The 26,221-nt window shown below is 43.5% G+C and overlaps 1 protein-coding gene across 1 annotated transcript in view; it reads left to right on the top strand.

The window, feature by feature from the left end:
- Positions 1–26,221, top strand: part of SATB2 (SATB homeobox 2) — a 156,292-nt gene that overhangs the window by 91,791 nt on the left and 38,280 nt on the right. Inside the window, exons 6-8 of the mRNA XM_077830025.1 lie at positions 208–680; positions 18,301–18,513; positions 22,893–23,048. Of these exons, the coding sequence (XP_077686151.1) occupies positions 208–680; positions 18,301–18,513; positions 22,893–23,048 (842 nt within the window). The remainder of the gene's footprint in view (positions 1–207; positions 681–18,300; positions 18,514–22,892; positions 23,049–26,221) is intronic.

The raw sequence follows: 26,221 nt of genomic DNA, 5'->3' as shown, positions 1-26,221 counted from the left end.
TTTGCCTGTGTGTCTTTCCTGGAACCCTCATGTTTCTGCAAGTAAAGCTTGTAGAGGTGTGAATTAATAATTTCTCTGTCTGATACTTTAACTGTAGCATTTTATTATAGGTACTAAAAATACAGTCACTTGTAATAACAGTTATAGTAACAGTTCTGCTGTAAGTGCAAATCAAAATCACAATGAACTCATTTTTTCTTTTAACAGTGGAAAGAGTGGAAAGAGAAAACCTATCAGACTATTGTGTTCTGGGTCAGCGTCCCATGCACTTACCAAATATCAACCAGCTGGCAACCTTGGGAAAAACTAATGAACAATCTTCTCATGGCCAAATTCACCACAGTACTCCAATCCGAAATCAAGTGCCAACATTGCAGCCAATCATGAGCCCTGGTCTCCTGTCTCCTCAGCTCAGTCCACAGCTGGTAAGGCAGCAGATAGCAATGGCCCACCTGATAAACCAACAGATTGCTGTAAGCCGGCTATTGGCTCACCAACACCCACAAGCTATCAACCAACAGTTCTTGAATCATCCACCCATCCCTAGAGCTGTCAAACCAGAGCCAACGAATTCATCAGTGGAAGTCTCTCCAGATATTTACCAGCAAGTCAGGGATGAGCTGAAGAGAGCCAGTGTGTCCCAAGCTGTCTTTGCAAGAGTGGCATTCAACCGCACCCAGGTATCAATTTTTATTCTATTAAATAAGAAAAGCAGAGGGGGAAAAGGTCATAACTTTACAAGGTTGCATGGTTATTGCAAGTCATGACAAGAAACATACCAAGGAAATATCAGCTTCTCTTTTTCTAATCTCATCTTATTGTCATCACAGTTATAAATCTTTCAAAATTTTCAAGTTAGGTTGAATTTTCAAGTTAGATGGTCAGTCTTGGGTGCTATTAAAATTATTGCAAAGTGCAGCTTATATTCTGCGTAAAGTAATATGAATTTCACTTGCAGACGGGGAGTGCAACCCTCACTGCTAGGATACCACTTCATGATAAAATAATTCTGTGGGCCTAATTTTCTGCTGTTATGTGGAGGGGTGCCCCCAGAAATTTTTCCCCTGGTTCTCACTGTCAATCTCGGTGGAGCCATGCCCGCTGCAGCTGCTTGCCCCACTGCCTGGCCTTCCTAGTCCGTGCCATGTTCAGGCCCTGCTTTCCAGCCTGATCCGTCCCCATCACTACCTGTCCTTGAGGAGGGGATATGTGCTGCTGGAAGTGAGGAGGTCTCCGGGGGGCGGAGGGGAAGCCAGTGCCAGAGCCGGCCCCACAGCAGTGGTGAGGAAGAGCCCCTCCACTGAGTGAGTGTTGTTGCCACCTGGTGCATGGGGGTCGCAGTGATGATCAGGGTTGGCCCCGCAGCCCCTCCTGAGTGGTGCTGCGGCCCTCATGCGTTGGGTTACAATGGCACTCACTCAGTTTTGACCCTGTGGCACCTCCATCACAAGGGAGGGGCCGTGGGGCCTAACTTGAACAGCATTGTAATCCCCACACACCAGATCACAGTGCAACTCACTCAGTTTTGGCCCTGTGGCCCATCCATCATGACAGAGGGGTCATGGGGCCTAACCCAAGCAACGCTGGGACCCCTGTACACCAGCTCACAATGCCACTCACTCAATTTTGGCCCTGTCACCACTCGTCATGATGGAGGGCTGCAGGCCTAACCTGAATGGGCAGTGGGGTGGCCAAGGCTGCTCCTCCTTGCCCCTGCCCGTGGTATGCATCGTGCATAATGTGCGCACGACTGTGGGCACCATTGGATATGACCGCTTTTGACTGTGTCTCTTGTTAATTGTGGGTGCGAAGCTAGGTTAGTCAGCCATAGGAAGAATCCATGCCAGTGCAGGGGATCCCCTGTTGGTGTCGGGCCAGCATAGCAGCTCCTATTTCTCATCTCTGCTTGTAGCTGGTGTCAGGAGCATGGCTGGGTGAAAGCACACATCGTTAGGATGATCCCACACCCTACTGACGTCTGGCTCCCTTCATGCCTTTTGCAGCCTGCTCATTTTACTGCAGATTTCAGACTGCTCCAGATGGTACTGGGGGCTGGATTGATTCCCATCCAGATGAGATTCAGGACTCGGGGCTGAAAAGGGCAAGCTTTGTGCCTCCCCATGAGCTGCCCCATGTGGTCCGTGTGTGTGTGCGCATGTGCACACAGGCTATTTCATGATATGCATGGTATTTATAGTAACCAGTGTATGTACAAATTACAAATAGCGACTAGTTGCAAAGGAGGTATCAGTAAAATATTGCTCCAGGGAACAAAAAGTGCTTGAGACCATGGCATTGGGCCATATGTACAATGAAAGGGAACAGTCTTTCTCTGAGGAGCAGTTCTTTAGTGCTGTTTCTTCCACAGCCAGCCAGAGTTTGGCATAGTATCCCGGTATTTTGATCTTTCTCTCAGTTCCTGCCTTGCCAGTTATTTCTTTTTGTCCCTCCTAGAGCTTCCCTAGCTTCATATCTGTCATTCCTCAAATCTGCCTCCCTTGTCTCTTCCGTGAACTCTTCTTCATTGTTGAAACCTTCCACAGCTGCCTCTGCCTGACTGGCAGGAAGAGGGACATTATGCCCCCTATCCCCTTCTGCCATCAGCCTTCTTGTTTGCCTTCTTGGGAGCCGGGGGAGTCTTTGGGCTGGCGTCAGACCTCATTTCCTTGCTGTAGCATCTGCCACTGATGCCGATATTGTGGTGTTTGTGGGGGCCCCAGAGCAGCAGAGGTGAGTGGGTGAGTCTGATGAAACTCTCAGAGCTGGCTTTCAATCCTGCAGATGAATAGCCACGAGGAGAGCCGTCTGCCATTTGCAGTAGACCATGTTTGATAGCATCACATTAATGGTCTCTTTCATTAATGTGCAAATAATGACAAGATAGTATCACGTGAGTGCAGAAAACCTTCTCACCTTTATGCTAGCACGTGGAATACCTGAATACATACATGTCCATGAAGGGCCTCCCATATACATTTATTCCATGCCAGTTGCCATTCACATACAAAACATGGATCTCCAACCTGTATTATTTTGTAAAAAAACTGAAGGAGTGTAGTGATGACAGGATTTCATGTTTAAAAATACAGCACAAACTTTATGTAAATAGCCCATGTGAAGCTCTAGTTCAGCTTTGCAAGCAAGACAAAACACGGACAAGTGTGTGTATTTGTATCACCCCTGTCTCCTGGAGGTCTGTGCCACACACTGCACAGTGCCTTTGTCGATTCTCCTGGAGTAATGATTTTCTTTGGCACAGCCATTTTGGAAATACCATGTTATGAGGGAACTAATTAAAGCATGGAGCACATTTTTATTACTTCCCTTCTGCCAATAAATTCATAAGATGGCTACACCCAGCAAAACATGCACTTTCAGTCAACATGACTTTGAGTTCTGGGGTTAGCCTTGAGGATATCAAATGAAAACTACATAGGAATGTCTGAGTATTTCCCTTTCAAAATGCTGCTTTTAATTTGGAAAAGCTTTTCATCCTCCTGGGATCATAACCTGTTGTATATAAAGCTCAGTATAATTAAGGTAGATGGTATTGACAGAATGACATATTTTGAACTTGAACAAGAGGTCAGCAGTAATACTGCCTCTGCTGATTCTACGACTCTCACTGAATGTGAGGCTGTGTTTTAGCAAGATTGTTGAAGCTGAATGGGAAGTATGCGGTAAACCAAAACCTGATTCCCAAAATGTAAAGGTTCTCGTAGAGCTTTTAGATTAAATCGGCCATTTTGCTATATCATGTAAAGGGTGACCAGATTTTGACATTGTAAAAATCCTGAGCTATGCCTGTGTGTCATCTATGGAGTGCTGCAATGTCAGATATCCAGAACAGCAACAGAAGGCAGACATATGAGATAGGCCAGTCAGGCCCTTTCTGAACAATTGCACAGCCTTTGCATATGCCCATATCATCTATTAACATCTGTGGTGGAGATCCTACCACAGTTTCCTGTGGGATCATTTGAAATCTGGAGCATTTCATCTGCAGAACATTTCTTCACTTTCTTGTGGTGACCTGGGATAGGTCCAGTGGATTTAAGACATATTGTAACTTTGTCACAATATCCATAATTATAAAAGATATTGAATGTTAAACACCTCAGAGGATACTGGATATAATAACGTTATGACATTTCTCCTCTTATATATCACTTTGCATCTGTATGACAAACTAGCCCGATGGCAGGGTCAGTTTGTTCTCAGAGTTACAACCTGGCCTACTGCTATTTGGTATGGTCACCATTTTTCTGTGTGCAGACTCAATTGCTGGTTCTCATGTGCTTCCAAGCAAACCAAGTCTAGTCACTGCTTTTAGATCTGTGGCTCTACAGGGCACGGTCCCAGGCTTGGACCTCTTGTCTGGAACCATTCTTTAGGAGATGTGGTGTTACCACCCAAATACCCTCAACCCCCACTTCTCCCCCAAATCCCCCCAAAACACTGTTCCATGGGGTCATGACAGCAGATGAGAGACAATCGGAGTTGATGGCTCCAGATTACAGTCTTGATGTCTTCTCAGTAATACTCTTCCAAGGAGGCATCAACCACCTTTCCTTGGCAGGGCTCTGTCTGGAATATTGTACAATATGCTGCCCTCAGGCAAGTTTCAACTTGATGTTAGCACAGAGAGCAGAATGGAGTTCATAATTTGATGCAGACACATCCTACCCTGTCACACTTAGACGTGCATGCTCAGCTCCCATTGAGGTCTATTTTCAGGTCGCATTAGCATTTTGAGACTTTTTGTTTTAAATGTCTGTCTTCCTCAGATGAACTCACAAATGGATATTATACAAATGGCACATTTTACATAAAGAAAAATTAAATTTCATGCTTGACTTACAGTCACCCGGATGCTAACGTCCTGTGTTACACAATCCATAACAACCGTCCCAAAAGAGACAAGTCTTTAACATCCATTAAAAAAAAATTACTATAATTTCAGCCTGAGTGTGTTAGAGTGCAAGACCGTAACATTAAGAAGGCCACGAGGCGTTGGAATTAGTGCAGCAGATCACTAGGGTATGCCTACACAGCCCGCGGCAGTGAACCTCCCAGTCCAGGTCGACACACTCAGGTTCACAGGGCTCACGCTACACCCCTAAAAATAGCTGTGTAGACGTTGCAGCTTGAGCACTGGCACCTGGGGGGGTGGGGCCGGGTGGATTGGGCTTCGGAGCTCCAGCTCCAGCCCAAGCCACAGCTTAAAAGCACTGTCTGTGCAGCTTTTTTTAGCATGGTCGCTTGAACCCTGCGAGCCTGAGTCTGTTGACCTGGGCTCGGAGGCTTGTGGTCACAGGCTTCCTCAGTCTGTGTAGACATACTCTAGGGCACGTTATTTTAACAAGAGTATCTTGCCACATTTTGGTGCCTCTCTCTCCTTTGCTTTTAATTCTAAATAAAAATTTCTTAGCTCTGTCTTTTTGTTTTCCCATTGGCCAGAGACCAATGTCTCGAGTAATACTCAGCCACCAGGTGAAAAGGTAGGAGAGGAGTTCAGATAGGACCTGACTCACTAGTGGTGCACAAGACTTATCCGTGGACATTCTCAAAGGCTCAATAAACACCACAAAAAGAAAATAAGACAGAGGCTGGATCCTCACCTCTTGTCACCCTGCCCCCCACTGCGCCTCCCAAGGCTTGTGTGCTAAGGCAGAGCAGACCCAGCCCACTGGCATGGCAAATAGTGAAGTGTTCAGATTTGTTACATTTTACAAGGATCCTTGACCTTAAAAACTAAAGGTTTTTGTAGCAATTTTTCTATGTACATTAAAATTCTTGTACCAACTAGCTAATAACTGTATTAATCACCAAATCACGGTCCAGTGTGTAATCTTTCTACAGGGTGGTTATGTGCCGTACATTAACCTATAATTAAGGATAGCTTCATAAAATATGTACCGTGAAGCTTGTTTAATAGATAAACTATTCTCTAATTTATTTTAAAGTCCAATGACCTACATACTCAGATGCTGAAAAACCCCTCTTACTAACATCATTTCTCCCCTGAGACCTTCCATCTGAGCAAATCTGTTAAATGAAGTAGGGGAAGCTTTGATCCAAACTAGGCTAAATCCATTGGAACAAATGCCTAACAAATGCGTGTGTGTGTGTGTGGGAGGGAGAAGGTCAGAAAAGGAAGTCAGAGGTAAAGTCACGTGATTCAAGTAACTTCTGAGGCTTCTCCTAAAACTTTAAAGTTCGCAGCTTGTTTGAGACAGCAATATTTGCTTAAGCCTCTGGCTATGTTATAATCTGCATACCAGGCAGAACACTCCTCTGCAGCCCTCACCACAGATCTTTATTGCAAATTCTGCATTTGTCTGAGCGCCCAGAGCACCCACTGAGGTTGATGAAAGTTTTGCATGTGACGGCGTGCAGAATAAGCAATAGTTATCCATACTGTGGATAAGAAATCTGCAGTGAGTATTTAGCAGCAACAATTTGTTCATTCTACGTTGCTCATGAGGGGAATAATTTTTAATTGGATTGAAAGATCTGAAATTAGTGTATTTAGCAAGTTTATTCTGAAACAACGTGCGTCAGATACCCTCAGAAAGTGTGACTTGCTCTGATTTCTGGTTAATTCCTTCGGCTAATTACTGTGCATTCTTTTGTTTTATCTTTATTGAGTCACAGTAGTAGTTTGAACACACCGTATTATATCATTCTGAGGCTCATTATCGAGTACTCACTAGAACCAGGATGGTGCTCTGAGGCCCACAGAGAGAAAATAATAATTATTACTAGTTTTAATTATAGTCTGGAATTCCAGCAAGTCGGGAGTTCCCGTATAAGCTTCAAAATACTTAATTTGGTTGTGCACAAAACAATGTTTTTCAAAGCCCTTCTTACCTCTGAACCAGTTAGCCGTGATGGGAGCTCTGGGTGAACATTGGGAAGAGATTCCCCCCCCCCCCCACAAGGATGTACACAGCCGTAGTCTCCTCTGAGATTGCTGCTAATATTGTAGTTCATAACTAGGGCTCTCCCAAATTCACGGCCATGAAAAACGTGTCACAGACCATGACATCTGGTCTTCCCCTGTGAAATATGGTCTTTTGTGTGCTTTTACCCTATACTATACCGATTTCAGGGCGGAGACCAGTGTTTCTCAAATTGGGGGGTTCTGACCCAAAAGGGAGTGCAGGGAGGTCACAAGGTTATTTTAGGTGGGGTACGGTATTGCCACCCTCACTTCTGCGCTGTCTTCAGAGCTGGGCGGCTGGAGAGTGGGGGTTCTGCTGACTGAGGGCCCAGCCCTGCCGTCAGCAGTGCAGAAGTAAGGGTGGCAATACCATACCAGGCCATCCTTACTTCTGCGCTGCTGCTGGTGGCAGTTCTGACTTCAGAGCTGGGATCCTGGCCAGAAGCTGCCACTCTCCAGCTGCCCAGCTCTGAAGGCAGTCTTGCTGCGGCATGGCTCCCTTTGCAGTATAGCCGTACCCTGAGAGATTCATTTTAGCAAAGGACTGTGGGTACATAATATGACTTTGTTTTAATTTGCAGACATTGGGGTCTATATGCAGTAACTCATATTAGCATAACTGGAAGTTTCAGGTGCGCACAGAGATGAGAAACCACAATGGGCCCCTATAGCACTTAGCTACCTTCCTTCCCCCTCACCCCCACCTCCTATCCCCTCAGCAAAATACCCACATGTCCTAGGGGCCACACAGGATAAGTGGAGGGAGGATCTAGGCTGTGGAGAAAAGGTATTCTTGCTGTTAAGGCACTGGACTATGATTCAGGAGACATGAGTTCAGTTCCTGGCTGTGCTATAGACATCCTGGGTGGGTCACTGAGTCTCCCTGTGACTCAGTTTTCCATCTGTAAAGTGGGGATAATAGGACAGCTCTACCTCACCAGGTGGGTGTGAAGTACAGTTTGTTAGTTGCTCGAAGCAATGGGCCCCCTCTATGTATCTAAATTGATAGCATTCTGCTTAGTGTGGCTATTCCCCCTAGGTAAAGGCAGTACTGTTCCATGTTTTGCTATTCTGCCAGGCCTGGTAGGGGCGGGGCTACAGGTTAGCTCAGAGAGGAATAGTCATCCTTCTACTCAGTTCCCTGGAATCTCTGGCCTGAGTTCCCTTTCAGAGCTCTGCTGTCTTCTTGGCTAGCTGGCCCAGAGGAGTTAGGAATGTGCAGACACTGTCTTCACTACCTGTTGTTCACAGGAGTGGTCTTGGGGACTTCAGTGGGACTATTGCGATGAGTCACATGTTCCAGTCTGGCCTATAGTGCTTTACATCTTAAATGCTGTGTATGTAGTACATACTGACTAATTCAAATCAGTGCCCTAACGGCGAAAGGCTCTCGGTGTTTCATCACCAACCCCAAGCTATGCAGGCATCCCGAATATCTGTATTTTAAAATAGGAAAAGCATATGAATAAGCATGTTTACATTAAACCGAACTGTAAGTAGAAAGTTGCTATAAAAATACTTTATTCATGGTAGATCTTGCATTTTTTCCTTGCTTGTTTTAAAAGACTTCAGTATTTCAGATTTTGGTGGTTATTTACAGCCATGAAAATCCTTTAGAAAATAAACAAGGAAGGGTTGATAAATGGTGAAAATCCACCATTTATTTACTTCTTGGAGACCTGGGTTTAAATGGGCACCGGGTTTAGCTGCTGCCATGAATGAAGTTGTTAAATGTGGGGCAGATGCCACTCATAGACATAGCTGTAGCTGTGGGGTGTGTTTGTATGTGTGTGTTTTTAAAGCCATAGCCTTCTAAAGGGTCAAAGGTGAACGAGAGGCTTCAAAAGGCTTTCTGCAGAAGACCGAGAAGAGCAGAATGCCCCTTGGAATGCGCTGGGAGAGCAAAGACTTAGAAAGGATGGTGAGGGGCACTATAGAAACCCCAGACAAAGGCACTCTTATCCCGGAATAAGGGTATCTACAAGGAGTTATTCCAGAAGATCTATGCCACTTCAGATTTACATCCTACCTTAATCTGGCATAGTTGTCAGGTGGAGACGTGCCCTAAAACAGGTGGGTGAGCTCCCTTCAGGGCTGGTCTGAGGTTGCCAGCTGTTGTGGAAGGCGAGGCTGAGCCATGGCTAGCCGCTCTCCTTTTGAGATGTGTAGCCCCACTGGTGATGCTATGACCTCATACCTTGTGTGTAAGGAGCACGCTTAGATTCTGGCTCTCTTCAGGGCAGAGAGTTCCTTGCACCTTCTTCCTTAGCCCCCGTTGCAAATTCATGCTGATTCACTCAGTCTGAAGTTTCTGCAAAGTTGGTATTCAAATCTCAATCAAAATGTTTTGCCAGAACCTAGTGTATCAGGCTGAAGGCTGATAATGCATTTAGAAATGTACCGGCACAGAATGTAACAACCGTGAGAGGGAGACTCTTTTAAAAGACACTTTTGGATGAATAAATTATCCTTTCATTCTCTGGAAAGTTTCCAGACAATTTCAGTTTTGCTGTAGTGATCCCTAAAGCTTAGAACTTCACTTGCGAGGGAGTCCCCAGATGACCAACAGGCAGCTTGACTCCAGAACTGAGGTCTCTGTGTCAGCATAAGCAGAATAAACACAATTCATTCCCGTTCTTTAATGTCCCTTTCCGTGCAGCAAAGGCATGATGGAGAATCTGGAGTTCTAACCGGGAAAGCTGCCGGTGCTGTAAACAAAAGATCAGCTCCATATTACAGGAACAAGCAGACTCAGTTAGTAGACTAGTGAACTGTTGTTCTCTTTGCTCAAGGGACCCCCGATGGACTGAAAAGCCTATAGACCAAACAAATGTATTCTGTTTTGAGTCTTTTTTTTTTTTTAAAGGCATCTTTTTTGCCAATGTTTTGACACAGTAGCCAAAGTTAATAAAATTTTTGGGCGAGTGGCCAGTGCTTGTTTTACTGAACAGCTGCAGAAACTGGGAATATCAGTGAACCTGAGGCTTTTTGAATGAAACAGTCATGGTGCCAGATACAAAGAGAGCTGACAAAAAAAAAAAAAAAAAAAAGCAGCAAGCATCTTCAGTGCTGAAGAGGCCACTTTTAACTCTCTGCCCAAAGAACAACCTCACCCCCTGTTTCTTTTTAAAACTCTTTAGCTGTGAATGGGAATAATCAGTGTTCTAGTTTGAAGATTTGACTTGCCTAGCTCAGCTAGTAGCTGATTGGCTGTTGCTTGAAGATAGTTTTGGGCAAGAGGGATCTAGAGTATAGAAGGAGTGGAATTCCATTTCATTGAACTTGGGTGTAATGAAACTCCATTTGGAATGAAATAAAAGGAAAAGGCCCAGGTAGTTTCAGTGCATTGTGTTGTGCAGAGTGGAAAGTGATTAAGGCATTGGGTTGTGACTCAGAGACCTGGGGTCAGTTCCTAGCTCTGCAACAGACTCCTTGTGTGACCTTGGGCAAGTCCCAATCTCTCTGCCTTGTTTTCCTATCTGGAAAATGAAGCTGCCTCACAGGGGTCAGGAAGGTATTTTATTCCTGTCTCTGAGGAGCTGAGATACTACAGTAGTGGTGCATAGGGTAAGAAAGTTCCAGTTATACCAAATCTCCATTTATACTGAAGAGCTTTGAACGGAAAAAATAGCATCGGTATGGGTCTAATTCTGTTCTCATTAGACTGAATTGGCAAAATTCCAGTTGACTTAAATGGCAGCAAAATCGAGGTCTCTGGTTTGAAATATATTTTGTCAAAATAACTTCCATGTATAGCTGCCTGTGAGCCAAATCCTGTCCACTTTCACTTGTGAGTGTCTTTGCCTTGACTTAAGTGGGAGGAAGACTAGCAGCATTTAATCCTCTGGTTGGTATCTGTTTAGACATTCATGTGTCTGCACCATTCTACGTAGACTTTCAATTAGGAAGGGCCTGTTTTTGTTTGTTTGCAAAGAAAACTCTCTCTCATTGCCTGAAACCTTTTCATGCTGCCTGCTTGTTTTAGTCTTGTGTGTAATGTGGCACAAGCCGCATTTTGTTGTATGCACAGGAAAGAAGGCAGTCTGTAAGGGAAATGCTTAAATTAATAAATTGCAGATTTTTGGTACATGGGATATTTGTTCCAACAGTGGGTTTTACAGTACCCAAATTTTCAGTTTCAATTAACTTAATTGTATTCAATAGGCTGGATGAAAAGATCTTAAGTAGTATGTGAGTCAGGCTTTCAGAATGTGTTCTGCAGGAGGCTGCTCCTGCCTACTCAGCTGATACACAGGATTTCTGATCCTTGGAAACAAATGCACAGATATACAAAGTATGTGCTATGTCTTGCTCCCTTTCTGGGTTTTCTTTTCTTGTATGTCATATAAATGGCACGGCATTTGCAGATATTCTCTCTCTTTTTTTTTTCTTCTGCCTCCTTTTCCCCCAGCTCCAACATGCAGATCCCCATGCACACACACACTGTCTTCCCTCATAAAAAGAGCTGCCATAATAAAAAAGAGGCTTTATTAAACTAGTGCAATAACACCATTTGCTTGAGAATTTAAACATTTCATTTTAATAATAAAAATCAAATTGACATTGTTGCCCCCTGAATGTGTTGTATTCAAATCAGACTAAATGCCGTCACTTCATGCCTAAGCAGACATCTCTCGAGATGTCTGTATTTATAGCATTAGTTAAATGAGTGTTAAGAATCAGACTTGTATCAGGACTATAGGTAGTGAATCTGGGAATCAAGATTTAAAAAAATGAGGAGCTGATGGGATGTATTCCACGACTCTGGTAGGTCAGGGGCCAACTGTGCTCTCAGTTATATTGGTATAAATCCAGATTAACTCCTTTGAAGCAATGGATTCAGTTAATTTGAATTTACAACTGTGTGAGATCAGAATTTGTCCCATGGGAAGTTACAAGGATTGTTCAAGTGGCAGGACATACGTGTAACATTGCATTTTCTCAGCTATGAATGGATGAACCTTAGTGCTGCTTGGTTTGCAGAAGCGCTCAAAACTTCCATTGTCTATCCAAACTTCTTCGATCTGCAAAATTGAACTGGAAGAATTGCCAGGGTACAGAGATGTCAAAAAATGGAAAATAATGAAAATGGCCTTAGGTCCTCAGAATCCTGATAATCCATAAGGAACATCTTCAGTACACACTCTTGCACAGATATTTTTGTCATTTGTTGGATGCTTGTAGGCTAGGAATTGTCTTTTCAAAACCATTCAAAGTATCCCATTCATATAACACCCTTGTTAATGGTCTGTTCGGCACAGCTGCCAATAATATAAGTGTTGCCGTTGGAGAAATGTCATGGCAAAGACTTGTCTTGACACGAAGTATACAGAATGTGAAATTCCTTTATAAGCCTGAGGGCTGATAAAAGTGAGAGGTTACAGAAGGACAGTGCACCTTGCAACATTCCTTTTCTATCTTTTGATTGCAGGTAGTAATAGTTTGTATCTAAAATTGGTCATTTTAGTATGGTAAAATTAGATTTCACTGCTGGATACTGTGGGGTGTAGTTTCAGTATCACCCCCTAGGGATGAGTTCAGAGTTCTCATTCATAAAAAGGGGGGTGGCGTGCCTCAGCGCCTGCCCTCCTGCAGGAAAAGACTGCTCGCCCCCCACGCGGGGCGCTGTCACCGTCGCTCATCCCTGAGATCCAGAGGCTGAATTTGAAGGAGCACCAAAGCTTCTGGTGCTCATCTGAATCTTATCCAGACCTGCTGGGAAGTGGAGTTGGCTTTCTCATGGTTCTGACTGGGCTTGAAATGCCACGACAGCAAGTCTTTCAGGGTACGTCTACACAGCAACTAGCCGCCCTCGGCTGGCCCCTTGCCAGCCGACTTGGGCTTGCGGGGCTCTGGCTGCCGGGGGGTTTCCCTGCTGTATAGACTTCCTGGCTCAGGCTGGAGCCCAAGCTCTGGGACCCTCCCATCCTGTAGGGTCGTAGAGCCCAAGCCTGGGAGTCTACATGGCAATGAAACAGCCCCACAGCCCGAGCCTCACAAGCGTGAGTCAGCTGGCACTGGCCAGCCGCAGGTTTTTCTTTGGGGGTAGACATACCCTCAGTTGTTTCAGCACTTTCCATGCTGCTCTTGTCCAAAGCCAGGAAGGGCAGAGGTGCACAAAAAAGAAAAAGTAGTGTGAAAAAATTATCCAGACTTTTAAAACCCTGTCTCAGAAAGACAGGCTTGGGATTTGTTCACGTTTTGCCCACGCTATTCAACTCCACGCAGGCTGTGGCGCAAAAAGGAGAGGCTGTGGTTGTCCTGAGCCTTGTTTGAACCTTTTAGCATTAGACTATTCTTTTTGCTCCTGTGGCCCTATGCATTGATTTGGCCCACACGGCAATTTAATTTCCACCTTCAACACAAACTGCTTCTGAAATGCTTTGCTTAAAAAAACGAGGTGTGGGTTGTTGTTTTTTTAAGCCAGGGACAATAGAATCATTCTTTCCATTGAGTCCTTTATCAGTTCCAGGTCCTGATCCAAAGTCCATTGGGAAGACTGCAAAAAGATTCCTGTTTACTTCAGCGTTGGATTAAGTCCATAGGTTGCCTGGCAATTAAAGGTTACAGTCAGCCTCTATTGACTGAGCCAGGCAAACCTAAATCACCACCCTTTCCAGTACCACCCTGGTTCACATGGGTCCAATCCCCTGAGGTGTGGAGCACCCATAGCTCTGGTTGCCTCTACTGTGGACATCCTCTCTTAGGAGGTGCACAGCACTTTGCCAATTGCTTGTCCACAGTTGATTACAGGACTTCCTTCTGAGGTTCCGGTTGTTCAGAGTGGAGATTCTGTCGGTAGCAAAATCAAAATAAAATAAGATCACAAACAAGGCTCCATAGGACTTGTGCAAAATATTAACTGTCTCGTTTTTTGAAGCCAGTAGTAAAGTTTTGTGTACTAATTCTCAACTAGCATAAGACACTGACAAAATTATTCTAGACTTAAATACCTGCAAAGTTTTATATTTTGATTGGAAATATGCTGCTTTTTCTACCTCTGTGTTTGTTTTTTGTAGTCAGTTATTGGCACAGTGTGTAATAAAAAAATAAAATACAGTGCCTGGCATAAGCCCCAAATGTAAGCTAAGCTGTACACATGTATGATACCTGGTCTCCGAGAATGTGTACAATGTTGTTTAGAAGCAGGGCCTAAATTTACTGTTACATCTGTTTTAATCACTCATCACTTGAGATGGTTTTAAACCAATAAGCATTATGGTGGAAAAAGAAGCACAATTCCTGTCAAAATACTTTTTAAAAGTGGGTATCTTAAGGATTCTGTTTGATTGAAGAATATCCGTTTATTCATTTAAGTTCAATTTAGACTAGACAGGCCTTGGAGTGTCCCTTTAAGTTTGCATAGCTCGTTACTCTGCAAATTGCCAAATGTGTGTGTATTTTTTTTAATATGGGAAATGTATGTATGTTGGAATGAGCTAATTTAGCCATCGGAATTTTATAACAAATGTATGAATGCTGTGGGTTTCCCTCCTTAGCCCCCTCTAGCAGAAACATAATTTGCAGAAATGAAAACAGTCTTTGGCTAGCTTTAGGCTTTTCTCAAAAATAGAAACACTAGGGTTTGTCTGGCTGAGCTGCTTTCCTCACCACACACCTGGTGTATATCATTTTAAAAAATAAATTATGCCTCATTAAATTACAATTAAGTGAAATCACGATCATTTGTTTTTCTGGAAGGAAGATGTTTTGCATACTGAAAGCCTAATTTTTTGCAGGTGACAAAAAGGCTGAACAGATTATTTAGTATCACTTTATTTTTTATAATGTTGCTTGCTGGTTACTTTGTGTATACTCTGGTAGCTCAGAATTATATTAATGTAAATGTTATTGCTCTCAAGATATTTTATTGTATTGTCTTTTCTGTCACTTTGCGATCTATCTGGCATTGTTTACTGGTGCACTGCATCACAGGGTTCTCTTCAGTCTTAGAAGGAGATGGGATTTTTCCCTCTGAGTTAGTCATTTCTCATTATCTGTCCTACTATTAACATAGCTCATAAGGCTACCAAACATCCACCCTCATCTTTCGAGGCGGACTGAGCCTCAGTATAACGTTTGTACAGCCAAATTTCCCACATGCACAAATGTGATTGGGAATCGGTGTACATAGAGAGCTCAACTCCTCAAAGTTGGAGCTGTGTCAGATGGTGTGCAGTTACCTCGATTGCTTGCACGAGTCTAGAAATATGCATTCCAAAGTTTAGGCACCGGCAGAGCCACTTGTACATGCAACTACCTGATTAAGTATGGAGTCAGTGACTGGACTTGTAAGGAATTGCTGGTGCACTTTTGTGTATGTGTCTGATCTCCATTTTTTACAATTAGACCATAAATTCAGACATGCTGGAGTGAGGGAGAGGGAGTAGGAAGGAGGAAGCAGTGCAAGTTGTCTTAGAGCTGTGGTTTTCAACCAGGGGTCCGGGGCCCCTTGAGAGCTTTCAGGGGGTCCGCCAAGCGGGGCTGGCATTAGAACTTTCTGGGGCCCACGGTAGAAAGCCAAACCCCACCACAGGGGCCTGAAGCTGAAGCCTGAGCAACTTAGTTTCATGGGGCCTCCTGTGGCATGGGGCAGTTGCCCTGCTTGCTACCCCCTAATGCTGGTCCTGGCTTTTATATGCAGAAAACCAGTTTGTTGTGATACACATGTTGTGTGGGGTTTTTATAGCATGTTGGTAGGGGTGGGGGTGCAGGAAGAAAAAGGTCGAGAACCTCTGTCTTAGAGTACATTCCTGTTGCTCACAAGTTTCTTTTTCAAATCAGCCTGGTGCTGGGGAGGAGAAGAAAGGTGAGCATAAGGAAAAATCACCAAATCACGCAATATTTTGGAAGCTGAGGTGGTTTTTTTGTTTTTGTTTTTAATTTGTTTCTGGTATGTCCCCAAAACAGCCAGAGAATCAAGAGTTAGGAAACTCGTAAAATTGGTTATTAATTTTTTTATCCAATTTGGAGGGTTTTCCATTTACTCTAAAGGAAAACTGGAGGAACTGGATAGATCTACCTTGGAATGGCAAAGGGCTAAGGTCAAATCTCACAGTTTAGACCTCTAGGACATCCATCCCTCTTTCAGCAAAAACAACGAGGAGTCCTTGTGGCACCTTAGAGACTAACAAATTTATTTGGGCATAAGCTTTTGTGGGCTAAAACCCACTTCATCAGATGCATGGAGTGAAAAATACTGTAAACCAAATATATATTATATCTTGCCTCTTTCAGTTAATCCCTCCATGGGCTCGTTAGTCTGGAAAACTTGAAAAGCATTTTGAAATGTCCCCAAACTGTACTGTCTCTAATACATTTTTACAGCTATACCAACGACACGATACATGGTACTGTCAATGATTTCGGTGGGTAACCGAAGTAAGAGCCATTACCATTACACTAAAGGGTCTTTGAATTTTCCGATAGTGTGGATCTCATCTCAACAGGCTGGTTGCCTCACTGACCATCTTCTACTTCTCATCGCACGGCCCCAATCCTCTCCCATTTGCAATGCCATTGCACTTCTGTAACAGCTACCACAGTGGCTTACATACTAAAGTAATATTAGGAAAACGTATTTTTAGCTTCTTTTAAGGAGAGACATTGACCAGTCAGCTCTTGGGGACCACCAGTGGTCTGTGGACAACAGTTTTGTGGCTTCTTCCATAACAGATCATGGTTCAAACATACCTCTTCTGTGTATGTTCTGGCAGTGTGTGAGCAGATGTAAGCAGACATGGGGTGTTTTTTTCTAGACTGTTGGTTTTGTCAATAAGTGTAGTGAATAAGGCCAATAAACACTGGAAAATATTGGCTTTTGGTCACTGGTCAACTGTCTTGGAAATGTCCAACAAGGGTATTGGGGTCTATTTGATGTGAGGGGAGAAAATAAGCCAAGAGTAAATACTTCAGGTTTTCTAGTATGTGGCTGCATGACAAGAGCACTGCAGTAAGATTGACTGTAACTGTAATGTGATTTCACTGGGCCGTGACTGTAAAGTAACGGTGAGATATATTTTTGACAACGGTTTCCACACAGTTGTTTTTCTGAGGTACCCCAGTTTCCCCCAGTATTTGGTTGGTAAATATTGACCATTTAACGGTGAAGGCTTTAGGTAAGCTTCATTAGTTATGTAATGGAATTCCCAGCAGAAAGCTTTTTCTCTCGGCAGTATTTCTGGGAGTAATACTTCAGTTTGATAGATTGCTAGGTGGGCAGGGTGTATGAATGTTATGGGACAGAGCAGCCTTTTTAATACTTTGAAATCTCCAACTCTGAGCCTCTTGACTGGCATGCCCAGTACTGAATTATACCTCTTCTCCCTGTGAGTCTAATCCTTCTCTGCTTCTTGCTTGTATGTGAATAAATTTAAACAAAGATGTTGAAGGAAGTTACCATAGTATTACCTTGTGGAAGTGAAACACATATCAATAAGCCGGTGGCAGATATAGTATGGCCTTGTGAGGACAATGGTACATCCTGTATGATCTAATAAATTGCCTTTTGTCTTAGGCCCTGATCCTGCAAAGCACTTAGGTTTGTGCATAGTGACATTGATTTCAAGGTAGTGCCTACAGTTATACATGGGCTTAAGTGCTCTTGTTGATTTGAGGGCCTTATTAAATAACACTTTAGTGTCCCTAAATCCTCCTGAATTGAGGGCCTTCTGCTATACTGGCTACCTGCTGGCATGAAAGTGTTCGTAAACACTGAAGGAATGTTATTCATTAATTAATATTGGCATTGTGAGGTCCATGATTTAAATGATGCAGCAAATAAAGGGTGAAAGTAACCAGTCCCTGGAGATAGGTTCATATTTGCTGCATTCTCTCCTCTGAGAAAAAATTGTCCAGACTGAAGTGAATGGACTGTAACATCAAAACCCAGCCAAATGCTGTTTCTTTTGGTTTTTTTTTGTTTTTAAAATAAACCTCCTGTGCTGTTTAAATGTCGGAACTAAATTTACCAAACTTGGCAGATTTGTAAAGATGAACAGGACTGCCAAGTGTTCCCAGCTTCAAGCAGGGAGAGGGAGAGATCTAACCGTTCCTAAAATATTTTCAGGAGGTACCTGGTAGTAATTGCAGTTTTGCCATTCTGCTCAGGCATCTACCTTTCTATCCAGCATCTCTGTGCTCAGATTGTTGTTAGAGCGTTAGAATAGGACATTCCCAAAATAAACCACAGCCCCCAGAAGACAAACACTTTCCTACAAAGCGTCCCTTCTGGAGAACCCTTAAGAATCTGATGTAGGTTCTCAGCATTGCAACCCGCATGGTTACACCAAACAAATTAAAAAAAAAAAATCAACACATGACTTGGCTTTTTTTTTTTTAATTTTTTGAACCAGGGATTGCTGTCAGAGATCCTGCGTAAAGAAGAAGACCCTAGGACAGCTTCCCAATCCCTCCTGGTAAACTTGAGGGCAATGCAGAATTTCCTCAACCTGCCTGACACAGAGCGGGATCGTATATATCAGGACGAGAGAGAGAGGAGTATGAACCCCAATGTGAGCATGGTGTCTTCGGCAGCCAGCAGTCCGAGTTCTTCCAGAACCCCCCAGGTAAGGCGCAACCCCGCTTTAACTTTTTCTTTGGCTTGAGATCCTGCACATATCTTGGAGAGGGGGCTTCTCACTATGTTCCTGTCTGTTGTTCCCCGCACCTAGATGTGTCTTGGAAATTTCTTCTGTAGGGTTTGGAGTTGCTGTTAAGAGGTGTTTATTGGCTGTCAGCAAGGCACTGTAACAACTTTAGCTATGATCCATGCCATAAATATAAAGAGGTATTTCAGTACACAAGAGAGGATACATGTGCTGTGTATACAGAGTAATGGTGTATGTCCACTGTATGGCTACGACATGATGGATTATGGAAAGAGCCGTGTTTCTAACTTATGTCCTACATTGTTAGTGTCTATTACAGTGGGCAGGGCAGAGATAAGAGCTGGACCTGGGTTCATGTGTGATTTGCAGTGAATAAGAGTGTGTGGCTGACAGAGTACATGGCTCCCAGTGAATGAGAATCGCATCGAAATAAGTTTGCTCAATAGTCTGCCTCATCAGAGTCCTTATTTTAGAGGTTTACTTTTGTAATTACTTACAAGTATGGAGATGTCAGGTGGGTGGGGTGTTGAAACAGAAGATCACTGCTTTCTATTTGCCACCAACTATTGTCTGATTGACATAGCTTCAGATTTCTCTGCACTTTTATCGTTGCTGTGTTACCACCCACTTTCCTAACTCCCCATATACGATGCTTATCTGTCACTAGAAAAAGAGAATGCGGGCACACAGACTGCAGTGTATTTTCCCCTGCTCGCTGACTGAAAATAATCTCACAGACATTCAGGCTTCTGAAAAAGAGGTGTGTGCTTAGAAGGAGATTGTGATTACAGCAAATTACCTTTGTCATCACAACATTTGCATTGCTTTAATTTGAAATTCCTCACTGCAGAGCTAAGCCAGCTCAGTGCCAGCATTAAACTTGATTCAAAACTTTACTAATGAATGGGCATGTCTCATCATCCTGCTTTAGTAACTGTAGTATTTTCAAGTCTGTAAAGCATTTAAGTTGTAGTTCTGTGTACATGTTATCTGTGCTTCTAATCTTATTACTGGGTACTTTTCATATCTGAGATCTGTAGCCTGGATGCCGCAACTCTCAGTCCTGTTATTGGCAGTAGCGTAGCACAGACTGATTAGTTATAAAGACATGATTTTGTTTCTGTAGAAACAATTGAGGTCGCTCAAATACATCCTGGCATTTTAATGCACTTTATACCTACACATTACATAAAGGAATTGTTAATTGCAGGTAATTTTCTAGCATACTCTACTCACACAAATTTGAAAATGAATTTTGTGTTGCAAACCCAGGTCATTGGCCTAACTAACTTTATCTTCCCAGTTTCCATCTCATGAAAATAAGGATTTGTCGAGACAACTGTTCTATTTGAAACTTTAAAACATCATAACCACATGTGTTTCTGAATTAATTATTATATTAAAGGATTTGCTCATTCACACAAATGTTCAAGTAGGATAAATTCCACAACTAGAGTTACATACGAGGCACTCTGGCTCCGGGCACTCTAGCTTTCAGTGTGGTTCAATGGATCACGGGAGTTGGAAAACCAGAGTTTGGATCATGTCTTTGCCCCCAACCTGCTGGCGAAGCCACTTCATCTCTTTGCCTCCTTTCCCCCATCTGTAAAATGAGGATAATGGGTAACACCTTCCCATTTCAGAGCTCAGCATTGTTAGAAAATCTGATTATAAAAGTTTAAAGAGACAAGGCGGGGGAGAGAAGCTGTTGAGCTTGCACAGAGCTCTTCTTCAGGCCGAAGGCTCACTTTACTTTTTGACTTGAATGAGGCAGCAGGGTTTTGGGTTTTTTTTACATATTTGTTTTATTGATGAGCAACAGTGATAGATAGAGCTTTGTGCCCTCAGTGCTTGTCTTTTCCTGAGTACGCCGGGAGCAGCTCCTCACCCTGCAGTGGGCCAGCACAGCGTCTGGGCACCAGTGAAGCCCTACTTCAGCACTCGCCAGTGGCAAGGCTGTAGGCACCCCTGAAAACAAGGCTGCTGACCAGCCCGTAGGCAGCATGTTTTACTTTGCTTCCCATATACATCGTATTAGCCTGGGTGAGGCCAGTATCTTCTTGATCTCCTGTACAGTGATTCCTGCAAGTGCAGCCTCCCAGTGGAGATGTTCTAAATAAGAAGAAGAGGGGCCTTGGACATAGCAAAGGTAGCTAGATGGGAGAATTGTACTGTCCTTCTAGGAATTATGCTACAGTGCTAGAGAAGTTGATTTAATGGCATTTTGAAACATTGTTTCCATAGATACCAGTCTCCTGAGGCAGTAGTTCTGGGAATGATTTTTCAGTGTGGAGGGTTAAACGAGAGGGTATCGTCAGCTACTATTAATATGTAATAAGGGCAGTGTGGGGTTGATATAACAGGGAGGGGGAGTTAAGCACCCGTCTGTAATTCTGCGCTGGTGATGAAATCCCCACCGGGGGTGTTTCCTTGGTATGTTCTGGTGTTGTTCAGGACCAACGTGAGGAGCAAAGCACCAGATTAACTCAGCAAAAGGATCTGAGTGCTTTGAAAACAAATTCTGAGAGTTTAAAAGGTTGTTGCATATGTTTGGCCAGCTCTCTCCACTCTGTTTTACGAAAGAGGAAGGTATGCAGCAGTAACTGACAGGAATTAAGAGCTCTTTCATTGTTGCTGCCCACTTACCCTCTTCCTTTGCTTATTATTTGCACTGAGAGATTCCAATAACGGCCAACTTTACGGTAGCATCAAGACCGTTTTCAAACCTGGGGGTTGAAAGTTAGGCACCTAATCCCCTCAAGATTTAAGGTGTCATCCAAAGAAGTCCATTGGAACTAGTGGGTGACTTTAGATCTTTGACTTAAGTGGGCTTTGGATGGGGCCATCAATGAAGATTTCCATGGTGAGGAAAGGATTTGGGGTGGGAAGAGCTAGGAGGAAGAGAAGAGAGGGAGCTCAGAACGTTCTGATTGGCCCAGGTAATCTTTCTGTTAACATACAGACATTTGTGCAGTTGTGTCCAGCTAAGAATTGACACTAGAAATGAGCCTGAACCAAAACCCTGTCATAACTACCCCAGACTCCAGGGAATTGCAGATATAAAGGCAGGGACCAGCTGCAAAGGTTTACAAAGGGCCAAATCAAAATCTGGGAATGGAATACATACACTCAGAACTTCTGGGAAGGTTTGGATCTGGAATGTGCTGTGAGCTTTGCCACTTGGGCTCATTTATTTCTCAAGCCCTTTGCATCTCAGTTGCAAGCAGGCAGTTTTATACTTGTGACATTCATCTTTTCGTTAAGGGCTCTTCCTCTCTGGTGCAGGGATTCCAGGGTGAGCTGTTTCAGAGTTAAAACCTAGTTTAGATCAGCTCGAATACCTCTGCTATTTAGCCTCTGGAAAATGAATGGAAGCTGGCATTCGGAGGAGCTGATGCTGCTGACACAGATTACGGAGCGTCCTACTGTAAAAGCACCAGTGGAAGGGCATGTCATCGCTCTTGATCTGTTACTCGCCAGTAAAGTCTTAGTGCTGCTGAGGAAGTTAAAATAAAAATCTTGCAGCAGCCTGGTGGATTGCATTGGTACAAATCTTTTAGGGTTAGCACAGCCTGGGGAAGGGCTGGCATCCTCCATTATTGTCCTTCATTTGTCACAGGAGCGGATGGGAAATCATTCAATTAAAAGGAGTGCAGTAGAATACACAAAATCGCAATATGAGTTAAGGAGAATGAGGGCGGCACATCAAAGGCATGCCAAAGCCTGGTTTTATTAAATGATTTTTTTTTTCATTTCCACTGATTTCCTAGGTGAAATTAGGTGACTGGCTGGCTAGCATAATGATGATAATGATGGGAAACCATACATACTCAAATGACATACGTATAGCTTTAATAAAGAATGAGGGAGACTTGAGGGAGTGCATTAAATTGAGTAATAATTTATTATTTAGAGACCTCTACCCATTTACTCATTTTTTCTGGGAGAATTGGCTCTTCCTCCAAGGTATGCCATTTTTAGAATAAAAAAAGAAAAAGACATATCCCCATATATATGCTGCATTTGCAGGTTGGCAGTACAAACTTAGTTGTCTGCCTGCAGCTTAGAGCCCCAGCTACCTATCCCGTCTTTGAGCTGTTCAATAAACATGCTGTGGGAGAGAGAGGGAGGGTTGACAGGGCCCTGCACGTCCTATAGGAATGCATTGCAATTATTTCCAATCACAATTAACCTGATTAGAATAATGGACAGGAAGTGTCCCTCTGTAGCTAATGCAGTTTGGCATCAGCTGACTGAAATCCTTTGATAATTTCTGCACAGATGGCTGGGCTGAAAGCAGCACTTTTTTAATTATTATTTTCATGGTCTCTTGGTAGGCCAAAACCTCAACACCGACAACAGACCTCCCCATTAAGGTGGACGGCGCCAACGTCAACATCACAGCTGCCATTTATGACGAGATCCAACAGGAGATGAAAAGGGCCAAGGTGTCTCAGGCCCTGTTTGCCAAAGTGGCTGCCAATAAAAGTCAGGTGAGTGATTTTTTAAAAGAGCAAATTCTGGGGCTGGGATTAGACCCTTCTCCTCCTCCCTCCCATCAATAAAAATACATCTGTTCCTGCAATAATAATAATCTCTGGGGAACCTGTCATGTTTTGTCTTTTGCCTCCCTGCTGGTTTCCTTTTCCTTTTAAAACAGGATGGAAAAGGGACCAGCTCACAATCCCATGTAGTTGGTATTGGTTTTGTACACATTGGGGCCCTCTCACTCAGATGCACACACCTCCCTCCCCACTGTGGTACATAACCTAAAATTTCTGGTAGTGGAACAAGGACCCTCCAAAGCTCCTCCTCATTTGGGAGATAAATTCTTTATTTTTCTTAAATGCCTAACTGTGGGAAACCAATGGGAAACTGCATCTGAGGCAGATATTTCTTGTTTTATGTGCAGTATATACTGTGTACAGTATTGCCTTTTAGATAATTCACTATCTGTCCTTGCCATTGTACAAGGAGGGGTTGGGGGAGAAGGGCTAACACTTAGTTCACTTAGACTAGCTCTCACCTTGGATGCAAAAAATTCATACTGGGGAACTCAAAGTGGGGCTAAAATTCTTGTAGGAATCAATGAAATGGAAATTTTGTCCAGCTGTTTACCAAAAAAACGCAAACAAACCCCAACCAGAATAGTTTTATGGAGACAGTGGGGGACAGAGTTTGGTATAGGGCGGACAGTGAGTGCGTTGGTGACTATTAAGAGGGATATGCTTAAGTCTGTGTGAAAGGGGCAGTTTTGTTATGAGATGGCATCAACCGGGGGGGGGGAGGTGGGGGGGTGTTACCCATGCGCACACTCTCTACTCGTAAAATATATAAATATATTTTCCTTTCCTTCAGGCAATAAAACAATACTGTTCAAACTGAAGTAAAATAAATCTGATGAAAATATTGAAAGGCATCTAAACAAGGCATTAAAAGCCATTGATACCATTCTAAGAGCCTTACTCATATATGTATTTATATCCTGGCATAGGCTGATTCCTTTCCCCTTTCTTCATTTTCTCTTTCCCTTCTTAATTGTTATTTCCCTTTGCTGTCTTATGTGGAGGTGCTTGGGTTACAGCTCACAACCCCCCAAAAAACCCAACACACACACAGGCACAATATGAAATACATAAAAGGAAAATACCATGGAACCCTTTTAAACTGTTAAATGCATAAAAATCTCATATACCACATGGCAAAATATAATGAGAACTGGAGCTGTTAAACGAATAAAGCTGTTAAAAGCATAATGCCACTTGGCACAACTACTGTGCATTTAACGGTTTTCCACTGTGTAATAAATGACATATGTGGTAAACGTGCAGTAAATATAAAACCTGCACAATTGATTTTGCAAACGTGCCCCTTATTCTTTGATTCATGCAAATATCAAAGTTACACACACAGTCCGGACAGGCCAGTTTTTAATAAGGAGCTTTTAGCACAGACTGAAAACCAGTCTCTCTGAGGTTTGGCTCAAAATTGCCTGCAAACTTCCTGTCATTTTACCCAGAGGAATCTTGAAATAGAGGCACCGAACCACCCAAAAATAATTTGGGTGGCTCACCAGCGTCAGTCTGTGCCAGTTCAAATGCTTAAAATGAGCAGCAACTGAGCCCTCCCCTGGCAGAACTGAACACCAGCCGTTCTCCTGAAATGAAAATAAGCCTGTTCCTGTCCCAATTGAAAAAAGAAAAAAAAGACGCAAAGTTTGAAAGTATGAAGCAGAAGGTTAAAAGAGGACCCACGAATACTCTTGTCTGGAATGAACTAAATGTAAGGTTGTGTTGAACGTCCCCCACAGCAGCCAGTTCAGAAGGGATTCTGAGCTGATGTTTGTTTGGTTTCACAGCCCTGCCAAGGCAGCATTGCCCACTCCCTGTGGTGCTCCAGCATTCACCGTGCTGAGAGGTCCTAGCTACCATGACATGCTGCGGGAGTGTGGAACTGTCTTACACGGGGCACTAAGGAGTGCGGACGAATAAGTGATTGTCCCTGAAATAGAAAAGGATGACTTGTGGCACCTTAGAGACTAACAAATTTATTTGAGAATAAGCTTTCTTGAGCTACAGCTCACTTCATCAGATGCATTCAGTGGAAAATACAGTGGGGAGATTTATATACACAGAGAACATGAAACAATGGGTGTTATCATACACACTGTAAGGAGGGTGATCACTTAAGATGAGCTAATACCAACAGGAGAGCCGGGGAAGGGAGAAGAAAACCTTTTGTAGTGATAATCAAGGTGGGCCATTCCCAGCAGTTGACAAGAACGTCTGAGGACCAGTGGGGGGGGGGGGGAATAAACATGGGGAAATAGTTTCTTTGTGTAATGACTCATCCACTCCCAGTCTCTATTCAAGCCTAAGTTAATTGTACCCAGTTTGCAAATTAATTCCAATTCAGCAGTCTCTCGTTGGAGTCTGTTTTTGAAGTCTTTTTGTTGTAATATTGCGACTTTTAGGTCTGTAATCGAGTGACCGGAGAGACTGAAGTGTTCTCCGACTGGTTTATGAATGTTATACTTCTTAACATCTGATTTGTGTCCATTTATTCTTTTACGTAGAGACCGTCCAGTTTGACAGTGTACATGGCAGAGGGGCATTGCTGGCACATGATGGCATATATCACATGGGTAGATGTGCAGGTGAACGAGCCTCTGATAGTGTGGCTGATGTTATTAGGCCCTTTGATGGTGTCCCCTGAATAGATATGTGGACACAGTTGGCAACGGGCTTTGTTGCAAGGATAGGTTCCTGGGTTAGTGGTTCTGTTGTGTGGTATGTGGTTGCTGGTGAGTATTTGCTTCAGGTTGGGGGACTGTCTGTAGGCAAGGACTGGCCTGTCTCCCAAGATCTGTGAGAGTGATGGGTCGTCTTAAAATAGAAATAGAAGTGTGCTGCACCTCCTCTTTTCCTGAAGACCCTTTACTGACCACACCCATAGACTAGCTGTGTGCTCCAGTAAGATTCCCCAGCTAATGTGATGTCAGCGCCTGCTGTGGGGGTGACATTGAACACGAGTTGGCCTGAATTCGAGGGGCTAGGAAAAAAGGAAAGCAAATGATTGGTTCACTTGTGTAGGACATTCCCTTCCCTCCCCCATCACGCGCGCTGGGACTCTCAGCAAATAACCTTACATTCATTCATTTAAGAAC

Source organism: Eretmochelys imbricata, chromosome 11 (assembly GCF_965152235.1).
Source record: "Eretmochelys imbricata isolate rEreImb1 chromosome 11, rEreImb1.hap1, whole genome shotgun sequence".
NCBI classification, from domain to species: domain Eukaryota; kingdom Metazoa; phylum Chordata; order Testudines; family Cheloniidae; genus Eretmochelys; species Eretmochelys imbricata.
The sequence above is the reverse complement of the archived record's forward strand: the minus strand, read 5'-3'. Positions and strand labels throughout refer to the sequence as shown.